The following is a 12,574-nucleotide window of genomic DNA, read 5'->3' on the forward strand; positions in this document are numbered from 1 at the left end:
TGTAAAAATCGATAAGCCTAATAATAGAATGTATTTCAAAGTTATTTTGTGTGCACATTTATTGGTTTCCTGGGGACAGATATGGCACCCGTTCGGTGGAATGGCCATAATAATACACGTGCAGCACTGTTACCTCTCTGTATATGAGGCTCCTCCTCAGTCAGTAGGTCAGTAAACATTAATCAGGTGGTCTGTGTGGTGTAATGATAGTTTGTGGCCCTGCAGCTGCAGCTCCTGTCAGACAGGTATGAATCGTGACGTCAGCAGGTCAGGTAGCGCGTGAAGGGCTCCACACACTCCCTGCAGTTCAGTTCAGTTCCTGGACCAGATTTTGGAGCTCCTCGCCGCTGCTAAAAGGTGAACAGTCTGTTTAAAAGTTATTTCTGTGTTTATTTCAGGTTCTCCTGTCGAGTGACCTCGATACTTTTATCGTAGAAGTTTCAGAATTTCCCTCCTCTTACTTTAACTTTACCCTTAGTCTGTGAGTTTCTCCTGATCTGTATGCTCTCTGCTGGCGGGGTGTGTGTGTGTGGTGTTTGTGCAGAGCTCCTGACCAGGTGCTGCGGTTTCCCTCCTGTTTATTGTCCGTTTGTTAGTCAGTCAGAGTTTCCTAAGGTCTCCTGTTAATGTTAAGTTACACGCTGCACACGGTCCGTGTGTTTCATTTAAAGACGAAGTTTAAATCACTTCACTGTTTAAACCGGGGATCCGGTAGAGTGTAAGGATCGACTAAACTCACAGTAGGTGCAGCTAGCATAAAAAAAAAATATTAATACGTTTTAAAACAGCAGGCTTTATTTAGGAACCAAAACATAAGACCAGAGACTTTTAAGAGACTTTTATTTTGCCGCTGTATTTGCCTGCTGCCCAGTTAAGCCACTATATTTCATGAAATTAGTATAAATTAGCAGTTACTTTGCCTCAATGGTTCTAGTTCTACTGTTTTTCCAGTGCCGTGGATGGAGCCAAGTTTCAGTTTTACTGGTTTATAAACTTGTTCATTGGCTGATTCATGGTCTATTCTAATATACAACAGCTCTTAAATGGTGTTTTAAGAGGATAAACGTACGTCTAAAACAGCCATACATTCTGTCAGCTAGAAGAAAAAGGTCCCAATTTTGTTTTTTTGTGCAGTGAATTTGGCAATTAAAACATTTTGTATGCAAGTTACTGATTTAAAGGCATAATGATCTAGGCAGAACCATCAGCATTATTTATTTATGGCTTTTCATGTACATTTATTACTTTCTGTTAGCTAGTGTATACAGTACTGAAGACATGAGGAAACTGTAGGTATAAGTGTTGGATAACCCCAGTTTGCACTGTAACCCATTTTTTCAGTGTTAGAACAATTCAATTTTTGTGTGTTTAAAACTGTTTTTTGTAAAAAAAAAAAAAAAAAAAATACAGCAATTATAAGCTTACTGTAAAGCCTTTAAATTAAGACCATTTTGCAATAAAATGGCAACACTCACAACACCTATATTAGTTTAAACTCTTAGTGGGATTAAAATGCCCAAAAAGACCTCAATTTAATTACATCATACCTATAAATCCCTAAATATATTATGGCTTGGCAATACAAAAAAAAAAAAAACATTGTACAAAAGAAATTGGACTAATTATCCTTTCAGTAATAATGTGAAGGTTTTTTTTATTATTTTGAAGCATTAGCTAACTATATCCAGAATATGATTAGAAACATATATTGTGTATCATGATGACAAAATTATAAAATATTATAACATTGCACACCTCTAATTCAAATCATATACATTTCATTTAGTTACTAGAACTTTGTGATTTAAAAGAATTATCTGTTTAGGCTTGTGCACCAAGATTCGGCTTTGTTTTGGCTAGTGAAGTAGGTAGCCAATCAATGTGCTTGTTTTTACCTGAGTAACCCTGTCTTTATCTAGTGTGTGTGTGTGTGTAAGTGTGTGTGTGTGTGTAAGACTCAGCCACGTTAGCAGCCTTGCTCAGCCTGAAAGCTGTCATGTTTGTGGAATGAATGGTGGAGCCGCTTGGCTCCGGTTGTGAGGGCTATAGAGAGAGGCTTTGACTCAGAGGGCGACGTGTACAGTGTGCAGCCTGCAGCCTGACCCAGCTCTATAAACAGCCGGTTGTTTGGAGAGTGTGAGCAAAGAGGGCAGCTTTTAGTAGACTCCCACTGGTGTGAGTTCCACCCCCCCCCCCCCCCCCCCCCAGATACACAGTTTAAAAATAAAGACTGTTCAGGTAATTAGTAAATTTAGCTTGTTTAAGATGCATTTACACAGCTTGTACACTATCATGCCAAAAGTCATGGAACAGGTACTAGTATCATGTCCCATGGAAGCTAAAGAATGCTGACTATCCAGCAGGACATGCATGGGGCAGCTCCTGGCTTTAATGTGTGTGTTATTTTTGTCAGGGTTACTTGTCTGTAAGCTTGGACAGTTCTAGCCAGACAGTACCTTTCACAATCTTTACCATCCACTGCACTTTCCACTGTGAGTGATAATGCCTTCCATGACATATTTCCAGTACACACATGACCCTGTGGAACAAGAAATGGTAAATGCCAACACAACCTTGATGGAGCTCTTTTCAATGTCTTTGGTTGTGTTTGTGGTCCAGATGGAATTGTTTATAATCAGTAATAATGATGTTATGGTGTTGTTTTTTAAAGAAATTAAACAGATAAGCAGATATCCACCTGCTCATCATGTTTTTCAACATGCAGGGACAGTTTCCTGGAACCAAATTAAGTTCTGTACGTTTTTGGAATTTGTGGATTTAGAAACCTCTGGTAAGCATGTGTAATTGTACCAGGCATGCAGAAATATACTTTTTTAAATGCTGCTTTAGGATTAACCATAGACTTTAAAAAAATATATAATTTTGGTGTAGTAAAGTATTTTATGATTGGCACTGCAGTTTAATCTAAAATCTATGCATATTCCAAGTCCAAGAAAAGAACCCAAAGTGCATCTGATCCTCATAATCTGTCTTTGCCAGAACTTGTATAGAATTTATATGTCTCTTTCTCCAGGCCCCACACATAATTGAACAGCATGACCACTAGGAACAAAATGGAAGGATGCCGAATCTGTGGGTGCGATCTGCAGGGTAATCAGCGACGATGGCTCTTTCAGAACAGAAAAGGCAGCCAGACTTCTACACGCTCTCTCTCCAAAGAGTCCACCAGCACACTGCCTTCATCCAGGTCTGCCCAGAGCAGCCCATGGGGTATGTGAGAATTCAGAACACACAAAACTTGTTTATTCATTGTGTAACTATATTTAAAAGCATGATTTATTATGTCAGTACTATAGCACTGCACCATGTGATTTTAATAAGTGTATCCTTATTTCTTTCAGGCAGCACTTTATCTCTTGGCTCCTCTCATATGCTTTACAAATCCCAAACCCTTCCCACCCCTAATAAAGGAACAGACATTCTCTCTGTGTTGACCCACATATTAGGGCAGTCTGTGCCACGGGGCCATGGTAAAGGGGAATTTGTATGTAGCAAATGTGTGTTTGTGCTAGAGAAAGTGTTCAAGTTCGACACCGTCATTGCCAGAGTCAAAGTCCTGTCCAAGGAGAGGATTCAGAAATTGACTCAAGAAAGGGAAAACTTAAGGAGATGGATACGAGGTAATTATGCGCAGCGGCACCCTACAGACTTCAGGAGTAGAGGAAGCTCCAGTGAGGATGATGTGGAGCTGAGAGAAGGTGTTTCTGGAAGTGCTTACAGAGAGATGCTGAGGGACAACATGGCAATGTCTGCATATGAGTGCTGGTCTGAAAAATCTGACTCCTGCCCGTATTTTAAGAGAACAGGAAAGCGATGCAATAAAGGGAAAAACTGTGAGGGCTGTGACTCGTTAAGAGTGTCCGACTCGGATTATGAGTCCGTTTGTGGGATTCCTCGTCACCTGCCTGAGCAAGCCCTCTCTCCTTCTGGTCTGTCTCGGGACAAGTCCCGGAGTATGCCTCTACACTGGTCTAGAGTTCCATCAATCAGCTCAAGCCCTGCCTCCTTAGCTGGGTCCTGCCATTCATTGCGAGCACGCTCGCGCACAGGCTCAGTGCAGTCAATGGACTCTCTGGATGGTCCTGATCCATTTGATTGGCCAGAGGAGCAACCAGGTATCTTAGACTTCATTCACCAAGAGCTAAAGGGTTTAGAAGGAAAGCCACTCCTATCTCCAGGAGGCAGTCGGATCCCGATCTTAAGTAAAGCACAAGGACGGAACGGAGTACTTACAGCTGGATCACCAAAAGGAGGATTAGTGCGGGTGCTTAATTTTGGGGAGGGAGGTGACCAGGAGGTGAATGAAGTGGATGGAGAGAGTGAAGATGTTCTGACTGAACTAAGGGATGAGTTTTTGCCCCTGCGTGGAGAGGTAAGGGGATTGGTTTACCTTTACCTTTTTTTTTAAACTAAGTGCTTAAAATGATGTTCCACAGGCAATTATCTTGTAGTTGTATCTCAGTTAAGTCTAGATGTTTTCAGTCAGAATATGCAGTGCCATTGCACTAATGTGTCCAAATTATGACCGATGTTGCAAGAGTTTTGTAATTTGTCTTAATGTGATGCAGGTCACTACAGGCAGAGTGCACCTTGCAGTCAGGCAGTTACGGGAGCAGTTGGATCAAGCGCAGGCTCGCATCAGGACCCTGGAGGCAAGGCTTCGGGACAGCAACCAGTCAGACAACAGTAATGCCAGTCAGTCAGAGCCTTCACTTTCAGTGGTAAGAAATATGATGTTAAAAGTATAAAAGTTTTTACCTAGCTGACAAACCATCTGACGAATCATTTAGCCTGAATTCACAGTTTAACAGCTGTGTATACTACAGAAGTACAAAATATAAGCACTATTACAAATCCTTTTAGTTAAACACTTACATTTCAAAATAAAGGTGCTATGATTGGCAAATGATAAAGGATTAAATGGTTTTAAGTGTTTAACATTGCTTGTACATAACAGGATCATTTGATAACATTTTGTTTCTCGGCCCTTATTAAGCAGCTTTTGAAACATGGGTAAGTTATGTCTATTTCTAAGCTATAGCCTCTTATATGTGTGTAGCTACTAGGGAAACTTTGTATTATGTAGAAAGTGTATGGTTTTACAGATATGCCTGTATTGGCTTTTAGTTAGTTTATCCAAACTTTGCAACTCAACCATGTGATAGCATTTTGGGGCAATGTAGAGATGCTTTTTATTGTCATGTTTTTGCCATTCAGCAAAAATTAATTGTTATAAAACACGCATATTAATTAACTTTATGTGTATCTTAAGTTTGACATATGTCAGTACACTTTTAAATATTTTGTCATCTTTCAGGAAATTATATCCTTGTATGTTATTTGTACAGTGGATGTTAGGAGAGGAATAAGGTCTAATAGCAGGAGATGGAATTTTATTTATTTATTTATTTAAAGATTCTTTACCAATTTAAACTTTTTCTTTATGTAACCAAACTGGGATCTCTTAAAAGCATTGTAAAATAAAAAAGTTAAAAGTATACTTCTGGTCTTGTACAGAGGTAGTTAATCTGCAAATCAAGATGAAATCAAAAGCTAATTAGAGTCTAATAGTACTTTTAAACAACAAAACGTAGTGTGAACATATAAGTTGTATGCATGTCTTTTTATAACCATTGCAATAAAACGTGCTGATCTTCAGATTATGACAGTGACCTGCAAAATGAGTTATATATAATGTAATATAATATTTGACATATCACGCACCCCTAATTCAAAACACTCCGTTCTTTTACTCCTGTTTATAATTCTGTCGATTTTGTATTGATGTATTACACAATGCAGAGGGTGTGTAAAAATACACAGGGTGTGTGCTTTATCCTGTGAAGGTTGCACAAATGCAGGTACACGCATACACACCTCTTCCTGGAATCTTCCCCAGCAGGAGGAGTTTGCCCTGGGCTTTGACTGTTTTCTTTTAGCGGATTATTAACTAGCTGTTTAGCTGCTATACCACGTGATTTTCTTTTTGTATCTTCTTGACTTTAGAATGTCCCACCCTAAAAAAACGCACTATACTCTCTATTTTGTTCTGTTTTTTTTGGTGGTAAATAGACATGACCTATTCCTTTGGAATATATATATATATATATATCATGTAGCAGTGACCAAAAAAAAAAAAAAATATATATATATATATATATGCTTGTGTGCATGTGTCTCTACTCGTTCATTGCAGAATCTCCACAACAGCTTGGATGATAAGAGTGTACTGATTCACCAGCTCGGCCAATCATTGCAGAGCAGAGAGAAAGTCATTCAGGTCAGTTCATGTTATGGATTTAAAGCAGCAATCTGGTGGCCCCCACCTTGGTAACTAACTAATAGCTCGCATGGAATTATGCTTTCGTGTAGGAATGTGTTCCTTTGATCCGAAAGCTGTGTGCTGAGCTGGGGGCAGGGAAAGAGGGTGCTGATAAGTTCATCAGTAAGGTGACCGTATCTCCAAGCTCTGACCGTGAGGTGAGTTGGCTGATTGATTGTATCAACTGTGCTACAGGAAACTGAAATCCCACCAGCTATGGTGGCATGAAAGCATAATTTATTTTGGATTAGATATAACAGGAGACTTTCTCTAAGGTGATTTGCAAAAGGAACAGATTTATTAAGACTGGGATTAAGCCTAGTCTTGGATGATATTTTTTTCAATAGAGAATCTCCATTTAAAACGCTGTGTAGTTCAAGACTAGGCCTAATGACTGTTTTGGGAACTGCCACAAAGACGTCAATCTAATGACTGTAGAAAACATGGACTTCCATTTCCTTCTGTTCAACAGATCTAAAGCAAAAATGTCCAGCCATGGTGTCAGATTTGCAACACTTAAATTGTAAATCTGCCTACACATGTAGTTATATTTGTAGAGGGAAAACAGTTTAGAGGAAAACAATGAGATGGAAAATGGGTTGTTTTGCCATTGAAACATATTGGGATAGGTGGGCGGGGCTACACAAAATACTGCAACCAGCCAGCATAGGCACTAGTCCTGTGGTGGCCCTGCTTCTGAGAGACGGTGGACAGACTAGATTGAAATGTGGCAATGGACACCACATGCTTAAGAGTAACCTCCTGCATGGCTATTTTGTTACCAGGTTTACATTTACATATTACATTATAATGATGTCTGTTCCAGTAGGCCTGCTGTTACAAAGTTCAATTTAGAGTGATACAAAGATTCATAGCAGGTTCATACTGTTCATGCTGTAACTAATCCAGCTTTAGTAAGACTTTAGAGTGACATAATACAATGATGTCAAGTATAGCCAGTAGACAAAATAATATGAGCCTGGGTGAAATGTGAGCTTCTTTTATCAGGGTGTTTTGGAGGCTGAGCTGTCTGAGCTGAAGGAGAGAGAATGTGGGCTTCAGAAAGAGCTGGAGGCCCTCCGGCAGGCTGGCAGAGAGAGGGACAGAGACCTGATCACTCTCAACACTGTGCTCCAGTGTAACCAGGATGTCATAAATGTAAGGCAAACAACGAGGACATGGTTCAAAGCCAGTCCCACACCCAGTCTCGCTGCTCTGTTTACCAGTACACCAGGTGGTTGACCCATGGCTAAAAATATATATGTGATGACTGGAATTTGAAAGCTTGTTTCCCCTCTTTACATACAGTAAAGCGTATTTGTGATTTTAATATTGCATAATTTGTAATATTCCAACATATGTATGTATGTACAGTACAGGCCAAAAGTTTGTACACCCTTCTCATTCAATATGTTTTCTTTATTTTCATGACTATTTACATTGTAGATTCTCACTGAAGGCATCACAACTATGAATGAACACATTTGGAGTTTTATGTACTTAACAAAAATAAATAACTAAAAACATGTTTTATATTCTATTTTTTTCGAAATAGCCACCCTTTGCTCTGATTACTGCTTTGCACACTCTAGGCATTCTCTCAATGAGCTTCAAGAGGTGGTCACCTGAAATGGTTTTTCAACAGTCTTGAAGGAGTTCCCAGAGGTGTTTAGCACTTGTTGCCCCTTTGCCTTCACTCTGCGGTCCAGCTCACCCCAAACCATCTCGATTAGGTTCAGGTCTGGTGACCGTGGAGGCCTGGTCATCTGCCGCAGAGGTCATTGTCCTGTTGAAAAATAAATGATCGTCCAACTATACGCAAACCAGATGGCATGACATGTCGCTGCAGGATGCTGTGGTAGCCATGCTGGTTCAGTGTGCTTTCAATTTTGAGTAAATCCCCAACAGTGTCACCAGCAAAACACCCCCACACCATCACAGCTCCTTCTCCATGCTTCACAGTGGGAACCAGGCATGTGGAATCCATCCGTTCGCCTTTTTCTGCGTCTTACAAAGACACGACGTTTGACCAAAGCACAGATTTCCACTGGTATAATGTCCATTCCTTGTTTTTCTTGGCCAAAACAAATCTCTTCTGTTTGTTGCCTCTCCTTAGCAGTGGTTTCCTAGCAGCTATTTGACCAAGAAGGCCTGATTTGCGCAGTCGCCTCTCAACAGTTGTTCTAGAGATGGGTCTGCTTCTAGAACTCTGTGTGGTCTCTGATCTGAGCTGCTGTTAATTTGTGATTTCTGAGGCTGGTGACTCTGATGAACTTGTCCTGGGAAGCAGCGGTGACTCTTGGTCTTCCTTTCCTGGGTCGGTCTTTAGTTTCTTTGTAGCGCATGATGGTTTTTGCGACTCCACTTGAGGACAAGTTTTTGCAATTATCTGGCCTGACTGACCTTCATTTCTTAAAGTAATGATGGCCACTCGTTTTTCTTTAGTTAGATTGGTTCTTGCCAAAATATGAATTTTAACAGCTGTCTAGTAGGGCTGTTGGCTACTGTTGTAGTAACCTGACAACTGGTGGTCCCAACTCCATTGATAAAGCAAGAAATTCCTCTAATTAACCCTAAAAAGGCACACTTGAAAACTATTTCAGGTGACTTCCTCTTGAAGCTCATTGAGAGAATGCCAAGAGTGTGCAAAACAGTAATCAGAGCAAAGGGTGGCTATTTTAAAGAAACTAGAATATAACACATGTTTTCGGTTATTTCACCTTTTTTTGCTAAGTACATAAATCCACATGTGTTTATTCCTAGTTTTGATGCCTTCAGTGAGAATCTACAATGAAAACAGTCATGAAAATAAAGAAAACTACTTGAATGAGAAGGTGTGTCCAAACTTTTTGGCCTGTACTGTATTTTATTAATTTCAGCATCTGCGGGTGGAGTTAACTGAGAAGACGCAATCACTACAGGATGTCCAGAAAGAGAGGGAGGTATGGAAAGAGCGGGACTCTGCCCTGGGAGCACTGCTGCAGGAAAGGGACACACTAATCTCTCGTCTGCAGGAGGCACTAGCAAGCTCACATAAAGATGTTCAGGTTGAGATCCAATTGATTTTCTTTTTTCATCACATCTGTTGTACTTTGGCCCTAACTTTCTTTAGTTGTCAAACATTAATCAGTTCTTCATGCATTGCTTTTTATGGAAGACATTGACATGCCACATGTCATGGAACAGGAACTAGTATCGAGTATTTATGTCCTGTGGAAGCTAAATAATGTGACCTTGACCTGTGGGATATGCGTGTGGGGAATCCTGCATTGAATATTAATGTGATTTCTGCCACACTTATTTTGCATGGTTCAAGCCGGATAGTGGCGGTCACGATTACTACCACTGACTGTGCTGTCCACTGTGGGTGCTTATTCTTTTTACAATGTATTCCTGGTAAACACTGACCCTGTGGATTATATTATTTGTAGTCATAATCATGCTTGAATATCGCTTTCTTACAGGCCCTCTCAGATTCCCTGATTGGCAGAGGATTGCCAGGAGAAGGAGCTGAAACTGCTTTGGCCAGTCAGGTGCAAGAGAAGGAGGCCCTGCTTGCAGCCTGCCTCAGAGACCAGGAACAACACACAGCCACCATGAGAAAGGAAGTCTCCAAACTCTCTATGGCTTTAAAAGAAGCAGAGACCGTTATACAGGTAAGGTGATCAGGCCTGGAAGGAGCAATGCTGAAACAATAAAGAATATATTTATTGCACATTTTTTTCCAAAGTCAATAAGCCTATATTTGTTTAAGCTACAGCTAGGGCTGTCACAATAACCATTCAAATTGGTGAATAATTAATGCTACAAATAATTGCATTAAGCGATTAGGCTATTTAAATAATGATATACTTATGTTATAATGCATTTACACACTACTTTGAAAAAGCAATGTACTCTTGATAATTAAGATTATTTAGACATTGGATTTCAAATATGAAATGTATCCAGATAAAAATAGAACCCAAATAAAATAGAAAAACTGTTAAAAAAGAAAACTAAGTTGACCTACTGGCTCATTTCTGTTAATGGGCTCTTCTCACTAACTAAAGACAGTGGGCAATATTGAGGTCAGCGAAATGATTGAGATTATCTCCTTGTATTATAGGATAGGTTAGTAAAATAAATGAATCTTCAAACATGACCTCTGTTAAAGTTCTCCATCTAGTGGCAAGTAAAGGGATTTTACAGATCAAGACCCAGCACCCAGAGCACTTCATGTACTGATTTCTTTACTTTTTTTCTACTTTTTCCCCTCTTTCGGTAATTTGTTTTTTTTCCAGGACCAAAGACAAAGTCACAAACAAGCCATTGCTGAACTGACAGAGCAGCTGAGAGATGTGCGCAAGGAGCTGAGAGAGATGAGCAAAGAAAACAAGCAAGCAGAACAAGCCTGGAAAGCTGAACAGGCACAGAGACGTTTGGAAGAGGAAAAACTGAGGGAGAGTTTGCAAAAAAGGGACAAGATAATTGAGGTATGTGGTTTTTCAGGTATCTTCACATTACACAGCGAATGGAAACAAAAGTTAACTGATGACTTTTTACCCTGTTTAGCTTAACTCTGTTCAGTCTGACTAACTAAAAGCACATTTTAATTACTATCTGTAAATGAGAGTGGCTAAAATCTCACCAGGATTCAGTCTGCTCACAAGTTACCAGATGTAAGCCGGGCCCTACTAATTCAAAACCATGGCAGACTTTTTATTACGTATTTGAGTGTTTGAGAGAACCTGTAAAAAATGTAATAACCTATTTTCACAAACCTCCTGGACCATCATATCATTCAGACACAGGGTTGAGAACATGATTAGACAATTAGAGGTGAACATTCCAGTATTTATTTATTTATTGCTACTTGGAAAACCTATAATGACAAATTCTTTTGCCTCTTTTATCTTAATTTCCAGGACTTAAAGGTAAAGGCAAAATTTGTTCTAGTGTTGCTGTAGTGCATGACCTCTTAAACACTGGAGTTCATGTTTCTAGAATCTTGGCTAATTCTTCTTTATTACTTCTTTTATTTTAAAAATATTACCAATCATACATTTGTAGAATATAGTAAAACTAGTGCAACTGTGCTAGAAATAATACAAAAACTGATATGAATTAACAATATGCATAGATCTGATAATTCACTGTGGGTTCCATGAACATTTTTAAAATTAAAGCACTGTTGTTTAAAATATAAATTCGTCTGATTTGCTTATAGTGAATTTAAATTGTTACTCCATCAGCATATTTTGAATGTAAAAAATCTCCAGATTTTTTTTCACCATTCATAGCTGCAAAAATCAGAGTGGTTTATAACTATTTTGTACTACTTTTTCTTTTTTATATCCAGCAAGTCCTTTTGGATGCAGAGAAGAGGGATGGAATGCTAATAGAACTACACCAAAACATCTACAGTAAGCTTGAACCCAGGGATGCACTAAAACACACTTTGTAAGAGTAGGAGGGAGACAGTTAAATGATGTAGAGATGTGCTGGGCAGTGGCTGTTAAATGCTGATATGTGCACTATATGTATATAATGGTTGTGCCATAATTTGACAGACACTGTAAATTTAGCCTGAATTCCCCAAAATCCCATCATATTATTGTCTAAATGGCTGCTAATTTTACTTGTAGTATCAGTGTGTTCATTTAGTTGTTTTCCTTTGTTTTCTTTACTTATTTTTTCCCCTCAATGCACTTTCAGCTAGTGGAGCATGCATGCCAGCCAACAGGCAAGAATTATTTCCACGAATTTATATCAAACACAGAAATATGGTATGCAGGGACTATATTTTTCTTTGTACTGTGTGCTTAAATGGGACTGCAGGCCTTATTAAACTTATTTTCATATCATCTCAATTTACTACTGTTAATGTTGTGCCATTTTTGAGGTTCTATAAATGGGTCTTACGGAGATATTTAAGTTTCTGTCTTATTTTTCATAAAAGCCTTTTTATCTTTTTACTTTTGTGAGGCTATGGGGTATTGTTCTATATGTGTTTTAATTTGTTTTATTGTTTGTATGTAAAGGTGTATATGTGTTGTGTTTGTTTTATTTATCGAGGCACACTGCCAAACTACATAAAACTCTACACCATTGTGTTTCCATTTTCCTAACCTGAGGGACCATTGCCTCTACTTTGATCTTTGTTGAGGTTACTTTTATTTTAATGCTTTTTGTTCTTTCTGGAGAACGCACAGATTCCTAATTACAATAAACAATCTGTTGATGGAAGGA

At 39.0% G+C, this 12,574-nt stretch overlaps 1 protein-coding gene across 1 annotated transcript; it reads left to right on the forward strand.

The window, feature by feature from the left end:
* Positions 1-243: 243 nt before the first annotated feature.
* On the forward strand, positions 244-12,574 carry si:ch73-95l15.5 (uncharacterized). The gene is made up of 11 exons (XM_007238806.4): positions 244-357; positions 3,035-3,231; positions 3,363-4,393; positions 4,590-4,742; positions 6,218-6,301; positions 6,394-6,501; positions 7,352-7,501; positions 9,223-9,390; positions 9,808-9,999; positions 10,627-10,818; positions 11,685-12,574. Exons 2-11 carry the CDS (start codon positions 3,057-3,059, stop codon positions 11,787-11,789), a joined length of 2,358 nt encoding a protein of 785 aa, XP_007238868.3. The 5' UTR covers positions 244-357; positions 3,035-3,056; the 3' UTR covers positions 11,790-12,574.

This window comes from Astyanax mexicanus, chromosome 18 (genome assembly GCF_023375975.1).
Source record: "Astyanax mexicanus isolate ESR-SI-001 chromosome 18, AstMex3_surface, whole genome shotgun sequence".
NCBI classification, from domain to species: Eukaryota; Metazoa; Chordata; class Actinopteri; order Characiformes; family Acestrorhamphidae; genus Astyanax; species Astyanax mexicanus.

Excerpts from the sequence above, each read along its gene's own strand:
- si:ch73-95l15.5 (XM_007238806.4), top strand. The coding sequence starts at position 3,057 with ATGACCACTAGGAACAAAATGGAAGGATGCCGAATCTGTGGGTGCGAT. Across the intron at positions 4,743-6,217 it reads CAGAGCCTTCACTTTCAGTG|AATCTCCACAACAGCTTGGA; the intron begins GTAAGAAATATG and ends CGTTCATTGCAG. Across the intron at positions 10,000-10,626 it reads AAGCAGAGACCGTTATACAG|GACCAAAGACAAAGTCACAA; the intron begins GTAAGGTGATCA and ends TTTTTTTTCCAG.